Raw genomic sequence first — 19027 nt, forward strand, 5'->3', positions numbered from 1 at the left:
AATTCTCGCGCAAATTTTACCCCGAAACCGGCCGAATGTTCTCATTTTCGAACCGGACTGCGATGCAATGGTGCGATACTACTAGACAAATGTGTAGGGGCCCGAAATAGTAATTTTGTAGGTGATCTGTCATGCCATCCATCATACAGTGCAGAGCAAAGCAAAGCAAAGCCGCCGCTCGTGCCGATTGGCTACTGTTGTGCACGTGATCCATTTAAGCCCCATAATCCTGTCAGGAGCGACGTGTAATTTAGTCTCATTTATTACAGATTTATCTTTGCATCGACAGCTAATTTTGGACTATCATTGACACGGGGAGCAAAGTATGAATTCGTCTGGTGACTATACTTTATGTAACTTGGACACACGGACGTATACCACACCGTACGGGGCGCATGATTTAGCGAATCCGTACCACCAAGTGGCGTATAATAACAACCAAAACAATGTTCTTATGGATACGGGACAGCTCGCGTATTCGCCTCCGTACCACGATATACACAGACTCAGTCCCGTGGATATCTCGTCGCACTACCAACAACAGAACCATAACATGATTCCGGATGTACATAGCGCCCAACAAGCGGACTATTTGGACCTAACCCCGGTCACAAACACGGACGGGCAGTATATGAATTCTGTAAATTATTATAACAACGTGAACCACAGAGGAATAGTGCAAAACGGGGATCATAGTCCGACTGGTTGCAGCGCAGGCGGTGGGGCAAATGGTTATTACACGAATTTAGGAGGCACGGACACGTCGAACTCTCCCGTGAATGGTTCTAGTGATTCTATGACATACATTCCACGAAATTCACCGCCGTTGTCGCATCATCCTCATCATCATCCGCATCATCAACCAACTACACAACAACAACAACACCATCAAAACCAAGTCGATCTCCAACAACAGGGCCATGGGAACCGCCAGAGCCCCAGTCCGCCAATGGCAACTACTTACAAATGGATGCAAATCAAGCGGACACAACCGAAGCCAGGTATGTATGTTTTGAGTATTCTATAGGTTATTCTATATAGTGTATGTTTTAGCTATATTCATATAGGCCTACCCCGCATGACCCTACACGAGGTTTGGTCATATATTTTGTCTTATTTGCTGTTTTCACTTTATTTAACCCATCAAAACGTGTTATTAGCAAGATTTGGTGCGTCTCGCTTCACTTTTATTCTGCGCTTTACTCCGATTTAGGCCTGTCATGTGTTTCTCGTTTTCGGCGTCATAGGTCTTCGGCGAACATTTGCGTATGCAAACTGTCTATATCCTGTCTGGAAGAAAAAGATATCGTATAAAAGCTGCTAAAGGCTAGAGATTTCAGACTGCGGCTGTTTTGATTTCAATTGAAAAATTGCGTCCCGGTCGTCACGTTTTCATTCATCTCGAAAACAACCATGCGCTGGGTCAGACAGTCGTCCCACTGACAAAATGATTTTCTTTTCGCCCTTTATGGAATAATCTTCTTAAAATTTACCTATTTTGTGTCAGCGACTGATGGATTTAACCGACCGCTATTAATACTTTCTGTTGCAATTGTCCACTAAGAAGTAAATCCCCTTTCGTCTGTGATTTGATAACAAACAATTTTTATTAACTGAGATTTTATGTCGAAGAAACGAATCCGTATTGCCAGAAAACATTATATATTCGTGGTATCTGTACTTGTATCAATTCTATATGATTTAATGTCATATGACATTTATGAATATGGTGTATTATAGACTAAAGCGAAAGTCCTACGGGATTTATTATGATGTTTTTTAGGTCAGGTCATCCCGGGTCAGACCTGGCTGTCGCCTATATTACACCACCGGGTAATCCATTACAACATATTGTCAACGGGACATTCTCTTTTGGTAACCGGGAAAGCTTCTTCGAATACATTTCCACCTAGATAGGCATGGAACAACGAAACAGCGCTCGCGCGCGCAGGGTCATAAATCTTCCCCAACAAGACACTCGTTCGTCTCGCGGCTTCCACAAAGATTCGCGCAGCTAAACGGTGCCATTAATTTTCCCCAGGATATAAAGCAAAATACAAGAGCGTTAGGAGGTTTGACAGTTGCATCTCAGAGCCCGGCGTACAATGCCTGCTAGTAATGATTTATGGTCTACTGTCCCGAGGCTTGATGGCAATATTAATGGCTTTTACCGGCCTGATGATTTCCACCCGAGCTAGGCTGGCTAATGTAGGCTCAATTCCCCTGCATTGCGCGCAATGAATTGTAATCAGCATCGTTCAAGGGCCGTATTTGGTAATTACGTATATTTGAATGTAATCAGGCCTTAACGATGGCTTATATGATACCCGTTTTATGAAAAATGATCTGGTCGCTATTTCCCGCGAGATGCTTCTAAATAAATGGAAATTAACGAAACAGGCGAAATCAAAGTGAAAACTTTTTTGTCAATCATAATATGCAATGCCCACGAGAAACAGTCAGTCGATCGCTGTTTGTTTCAAATAAAACTTCAGTTTTTAATCGGAGTCATGTAAGTTTGAGCATTAAAAATGAAATTACTCGAGGCCCTTGAGGTTTTGATAGCGTTGTTCCAAAGTGATCATAAATGCATATGTAAAACGTCATGTAATATTATTGTCCCTTGACTTGGAATAATGAAATCAACTTAGAAGCCAGCGAAACGGTCGTGCGATGGAAATTTAGCTTTTGATGAAAATTGCCAAAGTTTTTTTCGACTTCCTTATCGGTATGTTTCTCCTTCGGTTTCAACAGGCTTGCTATATACGCAAGTCTCTATCTTAGCAGTGGTTCGGTTGCTAGGGGTCTTAGCATATTTACTCAAATAGTCAATTTCATTCTTCCCTATCGTTGAGTCAATATTTAACGGCAACAAAGACAGGCGTATACGATATGTTCAAAAAATACTCTCCGATTATAGACTACGGTATTCGGATCAACTTGGAAAAACACCGTTTAAAGGCATCTTTTTACCACTAGTTTCCATCTCTCGATGTAAAGTCTACGACAGGCGAGTTTCCTTGAATGTGCAATAGATGCTTCCTCAAATTCTGTCCCAACTAATCGTGTGTACATGTGCAATACAGGAATTGTACCACTTACTACGTACATGTACCAGTAATCTAACAAAAATCATGATTAAAAATGCTGTTGAACTCGGTGACGTTCTGTATACGTTATTGAATAGGACAGGTATTAATATTGACTTTGTCTAATTAGCGTGTGCTGCTTTACGCGATAATCTTCCAGCGTATGCGAAACCACAAGCTCCGATGTCCCTGCATTCCGTGTCATTTTCTCTGCTAGGCGCGTCGATTTCTGCCTGCGTGAATCACGGCTGTAGTCGCAGATCAATTATTTGTTAAACTATCGACCAATTAAAGTATGATCAATAGGGAAAACATGCCTCGGCTATTGAAATCAAAGGATTTTTTCAATTCGCATTTTCTCTTTTTGGTTCCAGACGAGCAATAACATTGTGCTTATCGAATAAAGCATATAAAAGCTGCCTAATTATTATATACTATGTTATTATAGATTCTGCGTATAGGAAAACAACCTGACGCTTGCAAAATTTCAATCTGGCGCAAGGGAAAACAAATCCGACACATTGTGCTGGGAACAATGGAACATACGATGCAGCAGAAATCGTTCAACTGTGTCTTTTTTATTGCCGGAATTAAAATTTAATTTTCTAATATCAGATTCGCGATTACGGGCAACGTTCTGAATTTAGTTATTATGACAATTCGACGCAGAATTAATCTTCCACGACCGGTTTTCATCGTAAATCCCGGGTCGAAATGAACTCTTTTTAACGTTTTAATGAGGCAATTTCGTCACCATGTGTATAAATAATTGATATTTACAATTATTTGGAATCTAGTCATTTTCTGCTGTCTGCGTCGAGCGTGAAGAGTTACTCGAGCGTCATTTACAATTTTTGCTGTTGAATTGAAATTTGAAATATGATTCCGCGCCGCTGTTCCGCGTTTAGAGTTAATTTGCTGATGCAATCGACGCGCTGGAAAAAAAACTCATTTCATTCCAGCCATCGCGCGGTTAATCTCGAAAAAAGTTTGAAAGTTCAACTAAATGTTGCAAATTGCCGAGTGGCTTCAAATCGTTATCTCTACTCAACTGTAGCTGGCGCCACTGTCTAGTAGTAAACAATTCATTCTTAGAAAAACTCCCAAATTATTTTGAAGTGCTGTAGGTTGAAGATCTTATAATGTTCATTTCTTTAAGTCTCTGCTTAGATGATTGCATAGACATTTTAACCATCTTCCTTGTATAACTATAGTAGTTGTTGAATTGTTGACCAAATATTTGGTTCTCAGGAAACAAAATGTTTAAAACTCGGTTTTCTTTATTCCTTATTCATCAAAACTTTGATAGAAAATATGGGTAATCCCGCACTTATAATGAAAAATGAAGTCCGAAATGTTTCTTGAGCTAGTTATTCATTCGACGTTTCGAATTCAACCTAATAGTCAACACACACACGAAGTGAGCGCAAGAAATATTTTAGATTTTATATTTCATTATTCTTGTGGGATTTTCTATGCTATCACCACAGCACAGCACAGAGTGTTTCATCAGTGGTAATCTTTGATAGGAGTCGTTAATAATCTGTGTATTTTCCTATACATCAGCGGGGCATGGATTTAATTGTATTTTTCTTTTTATTTCATCTAATTCACTCGGAAGTGTCGTGTTTTATACATCCTCCTATCCGCACATCTAGCATTTCTACGCCATTTCTCCGAATGGTTTTCATTGTTCGGATTAAAATCGGCGAGAACAAAGAGATGAAGTTAATTGTTTCGCTCTTACTCAGAAGATTTGTATTGGATTTTTCTTCATTATGCGCATTGTCGCAGGCAATCACGTCTCGTGTACTGGATGCATGTTGCCTGTCAAATGACCATGCCCAGCAATCAAACCACCTTCACTAGGGAGAAAAGAATCAAATCTACTCCAGTTTATCGCAATTTATATGCTTCTAAAGGGACGTGTTACCTTTCCGTTGTTAATTTGAAACAGTTATCAGTGTGGCTGCAATAGCTCGCGGCGATTATGAGTGTGTCTCGTGCGACATCCTAGCGAATAGGTGGAAGTGTAGACGTTGCGAACAGAACCAGACTCGTCGGTCCAGGATTCTTGGGTTCGAATCCCGCAGTGGCGAGAGTGTCCTGGTTGGCTTTATCTCAGTGTCCTTCCAGCCTAAGAAGGAAAGTAAACCTTGAAATCTCTCCTAATAGCTGGAAGGCGCTTAAACGAGTGGGAAATGTGATGAATGAGCATGTGTAGATGCGTGCAGTAGAATATTCGAAAGGAAACTAGTAATTTCATGGGAATCAACGTAGAAATCATGTTGTTTCTGTCTTGTTTGATCTAACGTCAGCACTCTGTAATGCTATTCATCGCTTAGTGGCTGTTACTATGTTATATACGAATTACTCCTGTGTTCAAATTTATCATCATCACCTGCCAATAAAGGGCAAATGATTTTAGAACGCTCAACACTCGTGTACGAGCATAAATCATACTCAAGCATCGACTTCAAATACTACTCGATAGCCATATAATGGATCGCAACCACTTTAGAGACTGGATATTAATTGATGAATACCGGTCTGCGATACGTAATTATGACAACTGGCGTTAATGTTATCCTCGCGCGGCGTCAAGTGTCAGTGAAAATTCATTTTTCAAATTCAATCAACGCGCCTCTCGGCTTCTATATATCTGTGGCTCCATAGAAGATGAACTCCGCTTTTTATTTTACTGTAGAAAACATACTGTACAAAGAAACCTATATCTATACGATACGGTTGAGTCGGATTTTATCAATATCTAGCACTTGTCAATAACACTTGCTCCACCACCGTGTTTAAGTTAGCGAAATTTGTGAACGAATGTATATAACCGTTGACTTTTGTTCTGTACATCTTTCTTGTGCTCCTTAGAATGACATATTTGCGATACTAGTCAATAAAGTTTTGATTTGATTTGCTTTTGCTTCGGTTGTTCAGTTGGCGATTTGATTTATTACAGACTGATTATCTAACTAGATGAATAGTTCACTTTTTGTCCAAACCCTCAACCCACCTACCAGTAATTAGTTGAGATAATTGCTCGTAAAATCCGCCGAACACTATGTCTATAATTTTTTTACCGAGTCAAAAGAGAGTCCAAAGAACACATTGTCCGGTTCTAAATGCAGAAATTAGGGCATATTCAGTTTAAAATTCTACTACTTACTTTGAAACCTACTTCGATCTTTTATAGTAGCATTTTTGCCATTCGCAGATTTTTTTATTCAAAACGATTCACTCTTTTCTCTTTGCAGGGAATATTAACAATCACCAGAAAATGGCCTATATAACACAGGGTAAGTAAATCAGCATCGTGCTAAAAAATTGCTATTCCGCTTTACTATGGGTCTCGGTTGTTACTATGGTATAGTATCGACTCGTAACAAGGAAATAGTTGCATAGTTATACACCGCCAAGCGTATCGGCTATCATTACCAATCTGTTAACCATGTGCACAGATCATTGAGGCTAGAGGGTTACATCTGCCGGTAAATTCATCTGTTCGCTTCAATCAGCATTTTTGCCATCACAGGCGGTTCAAGCGGTCTTGAAGTTCTCGGGGAACTTGAACTTTTATTTCACTGTTCCGTAACATAGGAAATGACGTGCAATGTACCGTGTGAAAAAATACTATAATTTTACATACAAAACATAACAGGTTGTATATAAACATAACATATATGCATTTTGGAGATACCGGTAATAAAACTGTACATGTATCTACGTATCTCACTACTATAAGGAATCATTTAGTAGAAGGCAAAAAGATTTATTCACTTGTTAAGGTTTTGATGATGCACTTTCAAGTAGATTTCGCTTGCCTCGGTTCTCGCGGGGGCAATGAATTTTCTCCGAGGGGATGGATCGTTATTACGGAGTAAGACATTTGAAATATAGTGTCCGGGGCTTGCGATATTCCGAGGCAATCGACTCAGCCCGTGGTAATGTAATGTAGAGACGCAGAGAGAGATTGAGTATAAACTACATGATTCGCTAAATCTGGCCGCTGTAGTAAATGGTTTCTTTGCATTGGTTTTGACGTAATTCCGAGGAGTATTGTCGTATAAAGGCTTTTTCACGCGGTGTCTTCTCTTCATTAGCTACAGCGACTGACTGGTCTTCGTGTTCATTAGTATTGTGCTCGCTGTCAACGTTGATTCACCACATCAAAGTTGACGCTGTCTTACTTCATATTCATATTCTAATACCAGATGCAGTAAATATTGTCTGCGGGACAATACGAGCTTCCAGCAGCCGTCAATCCTGCAAGAACGAGTCTGACAAACCGATAGAAATGAACACGAGTATTAGCGAGAAAGGAAAGAGATGTATTACTCACGACGGTAAAAATCGTTCGAAATCGCATCTTCGATGCTGACTCGTAAATATCTTAATCCCGGTGGTTACAGAATCAATCGGGGATATTTTAACGTGACAGATAAACCGTATCGAACATCGGAAACATGTGAATATGGCCTATATTTATTGGTATTGGGAGTAAGATCAAAAGCGTTCGATTCCTCGATTATGTTGTCCTAATGAGAGTGGTGTAGAGCGTGCTATATAGTGAGGTTCGAGTCACTGGTCGCTGTTCTTGTCAATCTTGATGGCGACGGGGTATCTTCGTCGTTCTTCTCCGGTCTCTCCCCTTTCAGCTGGGAAAATGGAAACATCAAACCTACTGAAAATGTCCTGCGTGGCGCTAAATCGATTGGGCTTAAAAGAAAGTCGTTCTGATCTTAGAGCAAGACTGCCAGTCTTATTACTCCAAGTTCTGATTGACCAAAGCTTTCCCATATATATATATGATATGAATCAACGATGTTTAAGAAATGTTGGACGATTTTTACATAGATCCCTATATTAATTCCAGCCAGTCCACGTGGTATTCGTGTTTTATATCGAAGTGGGAAGATTACGCGTGAGATATTCAACCGTTGACGTGAAATAACGCTGACAACTTGCATCCGTTCATTTCAAAAGAGCAATCCGCTTCCCTCTCCTTGGCGTCGGAACAATTAAAATCCGTTTTTAATTTCGTTCCAAGGTCACCGTGTACGGTTATTAACCGCGACGGTGCCCGCGCTCTCTGCTGCTGAATTATGCATGTCCTTTTCTCCACCGACTACTTCATTATTGTTTTTTAATCAATTCGTATATCGTTGCCCTGCTGTCCTCGCGTGTGTATGTATATGGGAAGGAGCGTGTTTGAAAATATTGCTGTCGCTGGGTTTTACTTTCACTCGGGGTGGAACTTGGTACATCCAGCGGCCTTCTTTTTTATCGGAGGCTTTGGTTCATTGTACCAGCAGTGCATCGACAATCACCATTCAACTGTCTAAACAACGAAGAAATTATTATTTCATTTTACATATATGGATTCTATGAATCCCTCATCCCATCAGGTGAGCGTGCGTGGGGCCGGGTGTTTTTTAACTACCCCTCTTGTTATGTAGAGCGTGGCGTGCGTGTTTGGCTTCGAATTGCCCGTATCAATTGCAGATACGGAAGTATCGGAGCATCCCATCTATTGTCGTGTATAACTGTGTGATCGGTGGCGATGTCGACTGACGCGAACGGTGGCATTATCGTCGCCGTATAGCCCGCGGGCACGATGCATCGCCGACGCAAGTTAACTATTCGACCAGGCTTCATTAACCTATTATGATACCTTCGGTAATAACACGATATCGTTAGCGTGTGTGTACTTAGCCGCGGGCTTCGAGACAATATACTCATTTCAGAGCGATTCTCTCGAGTTAATTGATAGGCAAATTTGTTTTTATTGCGGATATTGAGTTGTAAAACGTTCTTGTGAAACGGATTTTCGACTTAAATGAAAAACCCGTCGCTTCTCGGTGAGAGCTGTATAACGACGAGCGTATAGCGACGTCTCGATGGTTAGATCTATTGTTTCATATGTCATTTCATGGAATTATCACGCGTTGGCATTAAACCATGTAACTGGGAGACTAGATTACGTAGATTGTGGCGTGTCGTCGTGGGTGCACGAAGGACATCATCTCCAATTTAAGTGTCACCATTTGATAAGTGTATAATAACCGGCGTTCAGACCGGCTTTGTAATTATACTAAAAACCTCGCGCTAAAATCATGACGTTTTTCCATAACGGCTGAACTCCGATCGAATATGACACGCAATTTGTCTGAAAGTGCCCGTATGCCGTCGTTGTGTAATAGCAATTTCATCGCCGAGTTTTTTTTTACCTCCGGGAGACGGAACTGAGCACGTCCAAGAGAGTTATCTGTATCGATGCTTTAATTGGTACTATTCGCCTAATAATCGCGTTATTGTATCGCAGAATGCGCGCGATGCCATCTGAGAATTGTCCGTCAGTCGGCTGGGGACGCGAACAACGGCGAATCAGACACAGGGAAGTCACGACGATACGTTAGACCTGGGGAGTTGTCAATCCGATCTTGAATCGGATAGTGCCTTAAAACACGCATGATTCTATCCTCATTGTCCGTACCGTCATATCTTATTCAAGCTTTAATCTCTAGTTCGAATTAATGGAGATTTCAACCTCGACCCGGGATCCACACCCTCACCGCTTAATTGTGATTTTTCCAATTTTTTTGTCGTCGCTCCACTCCACCTGGGACATTTTAAAATGGAGAATTTAGCTCTATCACACTTGGCGCGAGCCAAATTTGGAACAACACTGTTCACGCGGGTGCCAAATGGGCCCGCGCGCCCGGGTCAAATTTGGCCCGACCAAAAGCGTCGGACCAGGTTTGAGCCAAATTTTGAGCCGTATCAACTGTTTCCAGAAGTGACTCAGTTCGCTTTCTTTTGGTTTTCTATGGGCCAAATTTGATTCGGGCCAAATCGTCTCCGTGTGATCGCTCCTTTTTTCACCACACTTTTTAAGTGATCGTCCACACTAGACTACACGGTGAATGTCTAAAGGGGGATAGTTTCACAGGCTGCAGGTTCACCTCAGAACACCAAGCCGGCCTATAACGAGTGTTTTCTTCCCGTCTGTCAATGTTTGTTGAAAACATTGAAACCGAGAACGAAAACCTCTTAGTTCATCGCGCTGGAAATTAAGGGCTCTTCAATCTCGGCTCCTGCCAGTTTCGTCGTTTACTAATGTTTTGTCACGTACCGCGTAAGGGTGCCGGCGATCGGATTTCACCGGCGTCCATCCATCATACGCCTGTGTAAAGTAATATGCCATCTTTGTTTCCTTATTGCCTCTTAATGGCCGTAAAACAAACCGTCTGACCACAAACAACTGTCACCAATGGGGAGATTGCACTTACAAGACAAATATTAGCACCGTAATTGAGTTCCATTTTGTTTCATTTGCATGTCAGAATTTGACATCGAGAAAAAGATCCGGGTAAAGTTCCCCTTCGGATTCATCGGAAAAAAATGAAGAAAATCGGAGAGCGCCAGCTGAAAAGTCACCAAGGTCAAGAAACTTCATGTATAGAAAAGACTCATAGCAAGAGACTAAGATCACTGAAATCGGTAATTCATATCGTATTCAGTCGCCATTTTCGGCCATCTCTAAAAAGGGCCTGGATGAGTGAAGCCATATGTGTTATAGCACCAAACCCTGAAAATTTCATGAAAGTGCAGTATTACTGAGTTGGAGCCAGACTTTCAGGGCTTCGTTTCCGCTCAAGCCTGCCACTTTATTCACGTGTACCCCTCGGTGACAAAGAAAGTTCGAATATCAATCTTTGACTTCAGTCGCCGCTGCAGTGACTTTCATTTATACCCGATTCGGGTTTAATTCAGTTTGCCTCAATCATCGGAATCGTCGCTGTAATCAGCGCGTAAAGAAGAAAGAAATGTTATTAGCGTCACGATAAACTGGGGAAATTGAGCTCAAACGCGACATAAGGTAACATCATGCGATTATCAGTAATGCATGCAAACTTCATTGAATCATTATCAGATGAACTATAAGCACGAGTTGCAGATATCTTCGATTCGCTGCAATGTTGCGATTGTAAAGGGCTTATTTTCTCATCATATCCGCCACGCTCATCAGTTGATCTTCCCATTGCCATTCCATATCGTCTGTGTGTGTGAATATACAACGACGAAGAACTTCTGAGACGTTCGTATTCTTGCTATTTGCTGTAGTAGTCGGTGTCCATTGACATTGTCAAAAGTCTACGAACAACAGTCGCGATACCGAGCGAAGTGACGTCGTTGAATGACAACTGAACGTGGGCACTGTCACAAACATGACAAGCCTAGAATACTGACAGGATATCCTGTGAACCACTGCATTCTACCCGATGATTGACAATTTCACCTTTTTCTCACGGAGAATTTTATTAGACTTCGTGAGTGACTTTATTAGACCAAGTGACGCCTTACATTTAGAACAATTAACGCAATTTGGCAAATTGATTCTTCATTATGTACTTCGGTTCTGGGCATCATTTTACAGCGTTTATATATGTGTAGATACACAGTCAGTTGGGATCGAAATCAACTGACCAGAACTAGGAATTCCCGGCCATTCTCTCCTTTTATCGATACCAAGCAGAACGACTCCAATGGACCGTTATCTTGATTCGTGTAGGCGCTGCTATATTGCAGTCAGTGTATATGAGACCTTGGAAATGATTACTGCAAGATGAGACATCGTCACAGTATATGAAGGTTGTGATTAACGCAATTACCTCCTTAATTTTCTGGATGAACACCGTCTAATTGCATCGCTCGCATTTTTTTGCGAACGGTCCTCATTCGAGCAGGCGCGACAGCTTTAAACCGCTACGAGATGGACCGGAAAATCTTCAAAATGGTGGTTTTTATACCGCGACGATACGATGACGACGACGATTTGCCGATGGTTGGACATTGAGTTCGCTTGGTCATTAATTGTTTACTACAGCAGAAGTCTCAGTTGCCGCTGATGTGATAGTGATCGACAGTCGTATTGAACATGGTCACTGGACGAGATGATATCTACACAGCTATTATAGTCTCTAGCGCTCGAAAAGGAATTACACAACTGACGTGATAGATCCCTATGATTTCCGGGAGTTCATCGTACTCCACTGCATGGAAATCGACGCTTTTCATTAGCGATTATCATCGTGAAATACGGCTAGAATGTCGAGTTGTCTATATTATTCATATTTTCTATGCTTCTCAGCGGTTTCTATCAATGTAATCAGGAGTTGGAAACATTTTCAGTTTCTTTCCAACAAATATATATACGAAGCTAGATACGACAGAATAAAATTTTAGTATGGATACTTGTGTATGAAGGTGTTTGATGTTAGGTCTTTGGTCGTGCCAGTGTCGGCGTTAAGTCGCTATGCGTCCATAATTACATCTTAGCCCGGCTTTCATTTATTATTTAAGCTTCCCAACAAGTTTGTGCAGGCTAAATTGAATTTTGAAAGGTTCACATACACAAGCCGAACTGAATTATTTAGCAGGCTGGGCGATTTGAGGTCGTGCGACACCATCTCGTGACGAGATCCGTGCAGAGGTTAAAGGGAGAATTCGTGATTTTATGCATCTTGTACGAGGTGGATGTGTTTACGAACCGTGTTGTGGAGTTCCCACGGTAAAGGCATCCTCGGAAAATAGTCTGTGTATAAAGATCTCTCGTTCATACGCACTCGGACATCCAGTGCTTTATTGATCTTCGTGAGCCCTGTGCCCTTCTAAATAAAGTGTTGTATCGAGTCGACCCAATGTTTGTTCAGTCACCACGCGAAATACAGCCCCGACTTCTCCCTCGACAATTTGAAAGCAAAAACCTCATGTTTTCCTGTTAGAACATTGTTGATACGGGGCATAAGCCGAGAGCTTTTAATTCTGTAATGTGTATGCCGAAGCATCTGGCCGTATTAGAAGCGGTCCTTCAATATAAACAGTGCGCTAATTGAAACATCAATTTATAAATGGTGAAAGCATATTTTCTGCGCACAATTGTCATGTGGTCGACTGAGCGTCTGGGTAAATGAGAAATGACAGCGTGAACCGATGAAAATCGAAATCAGCGAAAATCCTATGAAAATTAATTAGAGCTATCGAGTTGTGACGACGAGCTTTACTCATTGTGTTGCTACGCGGGTATTGTTGCATCTTGATATTGATACTCGGCAATCACTTTTCGCGCTGTCCCTTGTATATTCAGAAAAAAAGGCTTTAACAGAAGCGCTATCCCACATTGGACAGGCCCATTCACGAAAGGCTTTTACCGAACGGAAATTTTGCCGAGTCAAACTTGCAGTGTCTGAATACTGTGTATTCCTGATTTCGAAACCAAAATCTGGCAACCAAAATCTCTCTAATATTCCACATTGTAAATGGGGCTGTCCACTATTTTCACCTTGGAGCTCCCCGAATGCTTCAATCGCGTTGATCTGCGCAAGAAGTGGTAGACATCGGAGGTAGCCCGGGTTACCTGTTTCGATAGCCCGTTATCCTTATCTCCCAATCGACTGCGGCACTGACGTACTCCGTCATGTATGTCCGCTCGACCGTGCTATCTTCCACGACGCCAATCATATAAAACTGTATCTACGCTCTTCCAGTTGAACGGAAAAGCTTTTTTTGACTAGAACGAGAAATGATGAAGTAATGAAGTCCATTTTCACTGAGAGCAAATTCTGTTTATCGGTTAACTGATGCTGATACGCCGTGTGTATGTCGTATAATTACGTAAGTCGGTCGCCGTTATAGTGAGCTACTTATCCCACGGGTCATCTACCCGTCAATCCCGCTTAGTCGTCGTTGCATCACGACAATCCATCGAAATCAATATAAGCTAATTCGCCGCCATGTCGGCGTCTTTGAAGTCGCGGCTTATTTCCATAATAGGCGCGGGGTTTTTTTATCGAGACGCCGGTAGTCGCTCTTAGACGGAGATTTTTGGTAATCTTCTATATCGGCAAACGATCTGATTATGTACGAGAATATTGTTTCTTCGGCGGGTCCACCGAGATTTTGGATCTAATTCTCTCGAGGTTCAGGAATCGTGCTCTTCTCCGTCAGTCGCTAGCCGGTTCAGGCTGGATGGAAGATTGTTCATCCGAGGCTCAGCCAAAATTGCCCCGGCAATTCGATTCAGACCAACATTTCTGCTAATTTGCGACCATTCATCTGTATTTCTATTCCTACTGGTCTGAAGTGAAGCGAAGCTTTTAGATTACGAGAAATTGTGGAGCCATATCCCATATGTTTTTCATTTTTTTTTTCAACAAAACTGTAACTGTCACATCCACAATTTGTCGTAATCTTAAAACCTCGCTTCCCTTCTAAACACTACTTCGAATTCAAGGTCGAAGCTTCCCTACTTCGTTAGATCGTAGACTTTAAAAATCGATTTGAGGCCCATCTACATGAGAGGAACTTATCCTTCAATCTTCAATCTACAAGGAAAAATTTTCCAAACGCCGACTTTTCAGATAAACGGAAGTACAACCCCCACACCACAACGTTTGTGTAACCGAAAACCTCGCTACCCCAGCACTCTTCAATCCAATCGTTTAGATGCGCGCGTTTCAAAATACAGGCGCCAAAAAGCCGTTAGTACCTGAGTGTAGATTGGCCTTAGAGTCCATGGATAGATCAAGGAATCGTGTTCTCATTCGAGGTGAAACTGCCCCGTTAGAACTGACGCTTTGTGTTGTAAAGACGTCTGATATCCCCGGCTGGTTACGTATGCTAATTGGCATTTTCACTGAAAGTTTCGTCGTATCTTTGACGAGTTAAATTGATTTTTACGAAGCTGGATATAACGGTCGGTTTGATATCTTTGCGTGACACATGGAACATCGTCTTTAAATTAACCAATAATCTCGGCGAAGAAAACCTTTCTAATCAACACATTAAACAGTGAAAGCGTTTTATGATTTTATTAACACGTTATAAAAGGAAACGCCTGGGTCTGTTGACTTGGGGGAAATCAATTGAAAGCGGAATGAATAGCTAAACGCGATTCCATAACAAACCACAGTCAACTGAGTCAGTCAAATCACATCCGGCCTTTTTGTCAAGAATGTTGCATTTTAATGTGTTTTCAGTTATAAGGCTTTTTCGTAAGCGGATCCCTGTTGGCATTTCTGTACTCGCTCGGCATACGCCGTATATAAGTGCGGTTTTCTTCAAAACGAACATGGTTTGTCTTTATTGATATACCTGCCTCTCCCGGCACGGCTGCGTTGGTGGGACTGGCCATCCTTCGTGTTAAACTACGATATAAAATGTATAACATATGTAAGTTTAGAGTAGGATTAGGTCCGATGTTAATTGGTGATCTAACTATAATCATCCGACCACACACAACATGGTTAATATAGAAACATTAGCCGCGCTATACGGCATGCGTGTATTTGTTTTATATCGGTATTGTTAGTTGGTAATTAGATTGATTCTTATTCGGTCGGTGGCCAGTTGGGAATACACGTATACACACCACCCACAATGAAAGGTTGACCGTCACACAAGTAAAGAATTCTATGTTTTCCCCACAATGCCACTGAGGCGATTGAGGATTCGGTTTGTGGCAAGTGAGGATCCACCAGGTTCTCCCTCTCCCTCTCCCTATCCCTCTCCCCCTCTGCCTCTCCCCCTCTCCCTCTCCCCTCTCTCTCTTAACCTAATCAAGTATATGTCAATAAGAATATTTTGGAAAAGACTCGCGTCAAATGCCTGTATATACTTCTTAGTCACCGCGCTAGTCGTGAGCGGTCATTTTGATGACGAACCTACGATGTCGGTCACGTCCAATTGCTGAAACAACCACGTCCAGCTTCCGTAGTGACAAAAATCCCAGTCTCAAAAACGAGGTGAAGAATGAAGAACTGCTTTTAGCGATGAAGCCGCCTGCGCGCGGACATGTAAGGGCTAAACGAGAATAGGACGCGCGCGGCGTTAAGTTGTAGATGTACCTGGACAGTAATCCAGTCATCGCATTTATGGTCACGTACTGGCCCGCATTGTCTACTCAACATCACTTCCTGTGACGTGAGCCAAGTGACAGGCGATCGACGCTGACATATGCTTAAATTAATAACAAGCAAACAAAACTCACTTTCCGTCCCTTGTAGCCTTATCATTGTATTGACGCTGGTTGTTTTCATAAGTCCATTGTCGACAATTATGTTTCGACTTCTTTCTTTGATGATATGTGATTGCGTGGTAATAATTCACGAGAACTACGTTCATTAATTTTGCTGTTCACTTTTTTCTATCGTTGCAGGTAAAATCCCGACGGATCACTACGGATTCGCGCCGCATCAACCGAACACAGGCCGAACCAACTTCACTAACAAACAATTAACCGAACTAGAAAAGGAATTTCATTTTAATAAATATCTAACGCGGGCCCGGCGGATCGAGATCGCCGCGGCGCTCGGACTCAACGAAACCCAAGTCAAAATATGGTTTCAAAATCGACGGATGAAGCAGAAGAAACGGATGAAGGAAGGGCTGGTCTCGAATACGACGTCGACGACTAATGGCAATACGAGCGAAGGTTCGAACAATAGTCAAAACGAAAATTCGAACTCGGTCAATGAGGATTAAATCGAACGATCAACGCGTAAAATCGTCGTTTGACGCGAAGCGTCGAAAATTTCACTGCCATTTTCGGAGAGAAATATTCTTGAATAACTGCAGCACCTGGTTTATCGTAGGGAGCACTATACCGATATGGGTAGTCTAGGGTAGTCCGAAAGGTGTAGTTTGGGGCTCTATATCCTGTGTACAGAACGCAACCCAACCCACGTGATAAAGGAATCCGTCAGATGGGTTTTAAAATATGTAATATTATCATACTAGTCATAACGCGGTAGATAACCGCGCGAGTTCACTTCTCAGCTTGCACAGCATATTCCTGGGTATGGTTTACACTTCTGCCCGCTCATTCGGTGCCCGATAATCAGTCGGGGTATATCAAACTCAGTCAGTTATACGATGGACGTATATGTAGGTAAATATAGACATGTATTTATTGGTCGCACCCCGTTGTTTTCTTAAAATACAGTGCACACAACGGTTTGATTATAGTAATCACTGACACAAACTTTAGCCCGAATATTGTTTTGTTTCTAATTGTTTAAGATATTTTCGTTCCGTCATCATTTCACATTTTCTATTATATACTTTACACCGTGTGTGTCGTATAAAACAAATATAATTTGTTACCCATGTTATTTGAAATTCAATACGCCCGCTTGTTGTGTATCATCGCATTAAAACTCGTGATTTAAGTAAAATGATAAACCTGTTTCTCCTAATCGGCCGGGTCATTTTATAAACTGCAATAAAAATTTCTTTGAATTTCTTTAACTGCCGGGTCTGTTCTGGTTAGTTTGATCATGGACTCTATAAAGATTTCGTTTTAGAGTTTTGCCGGCCTGGTCAACTTTTAAGCTCAGAAATGAGAAACAAGGTATCAATTTTCTAGCCAAAACTTTAACAAAATGTAAGTGAATTAAAGAATAAGTTCAATCTTGTGACCAATTGATATGTACATCTTTTAACTCAGGTGCGTGCTTGTTGCATACACGCGACCCCATGCCAACCGACTTGCTTTTTTCAATGCTTTGTGTGTATTGTACGTCATACTCTCTAATATTCTTGTATACCAGTCTATCAAACAGGGTTTTTACAAACAGATTTCCCAATATAATTCGGATTCAGTGGTTCTCCATATAATTCAATAGTCCCCTGGACTGCATCAAAACATTTTTTCACTGTACTGAAACAGCCCACTTGAAAAAAAAACCTTCCTGGATATATTGGGGAAATTCTATATACATCGGTTCCCGCGAGATTCTCGCGATTATTTTTATGTTTTTCGAGGCTTTTTTGTTATCGTATCGTCGTAAACTTTGTATCTCCAGTCTTAAAATACAACACAAACAGGGTGCAGCATAACCGTATTTTACAACCTTATATAGAAGTATATTATGTATATATATGTCTGAAGTAAGATTATATCAAATTATATATGAATTGTATGTATATGTATATATAAAGGTATTTATTTAAGTGGACGTGTTCATTCTGTACATACGTCATGTACTAAAGTATATGTGTATTTCGAATCTTGTCGAAAATTATGTGCGATATGTTGTGTATATAGATTTATACAACATACGACCGGCGATATTTGTATAGAATTTCAGTAATTATGTGACAAGCGCTGTCGATGCAACTGTGGCAGCTGCGGATTCCTCCTGTGGCAGCCAAGGATCCACCAGGTGTGCTTGTTTCCGATGCTTAGTATTTTCTTTATTTCTCGAACAATATTTCTCCTAAATAATGCCAAATACTTTTTTTGTTTAGTCAGCCATTCTTTTAGACACCTTGTTGATAGTGTTTGGATTTGGAGCAAATTTAAAGTTCGATGTTCGAGGTCTAATGGTGTACTGATGGCTTATCGACTTCTAAGATAAATGACCCGATTCACAAATACCTCGGTTGCCAGAGGAGGAATCCTTGCTCGCCATGTCGCATACTTATCAATGGTCCTCATTACGGTATCGTGACATTTATTGTCAAGTGCTGCGTTTGCAATCTGGATTTTTAGATTTTGTAATACACATTTCTCTATTAAATTCTAATGCGCGTATACCCTGTATCGTTATTGAAAATGTCAATCTAAAGTTTAAACCGAAACGTCGCTGTTTGTATTCCACTATAGTATGTTGTGCACTGGGCAACATGACTCCAATAATACGATGGTTTAAAAATGAATAAAATACTGCAAACAAATGTAATTTTCAATTCCTTCTTCTATAGGTTTGTACATTCAGTGTGGGGAATGTGCTTCTGCTCCAAAATAAGTATCTATTCGACCATAACATAACATAAAGTTAATTTTGCCAAATTGATGAAAAAATGTTATCGACTTTGACCAAGGCATCTTAACTGTTGTATTACTTGATTCGGTAAATCAACAG

The 19027-nt window shown here is 41.2% G+C and overlaps 1 protein-coding gene across 1 annotated transcript; it reads left to right on the plus strand.

Annotated features, from left to right (window-relative positions):
* Positions 1–325: 325 nt before the first annotated feature.
* On the plus strand, positions 326–18821 carry LOC141906793 (uncharacterized). The gene is made up of 3 exons (XM_074796164.1): positions 326–1001; positions 6356–6397; positions 16318–18821. The coding sequence occupies exons 1-3, from the start codon at positions 326–328 to the stop codon at positions 16641–16643; spliced, it is 1044 nt and encodes a 347-aa protein (XP_074652265.1). The 3' UTR covers positions 16644–18821.
* Positions 18822–19027: the final 206 nt, after the last annotated feature.

Source organism: Tubulanus polymorphus, chromosome 6, assembly GCF_964204645.1.
Source record: "Tubulanus polymorphus chromosome 6, tnTubPoly1.2, whole genome shotgun sequence".
In the NCBI taxonomy this organism is placed as follows: domain Eukaryota; kingdom Metazoa; phylum Nemertea; class Palaeonemertea; order Tubulaniformes; family Tubulanidae; genus Tubulanus; species Tubulanus polymorphus.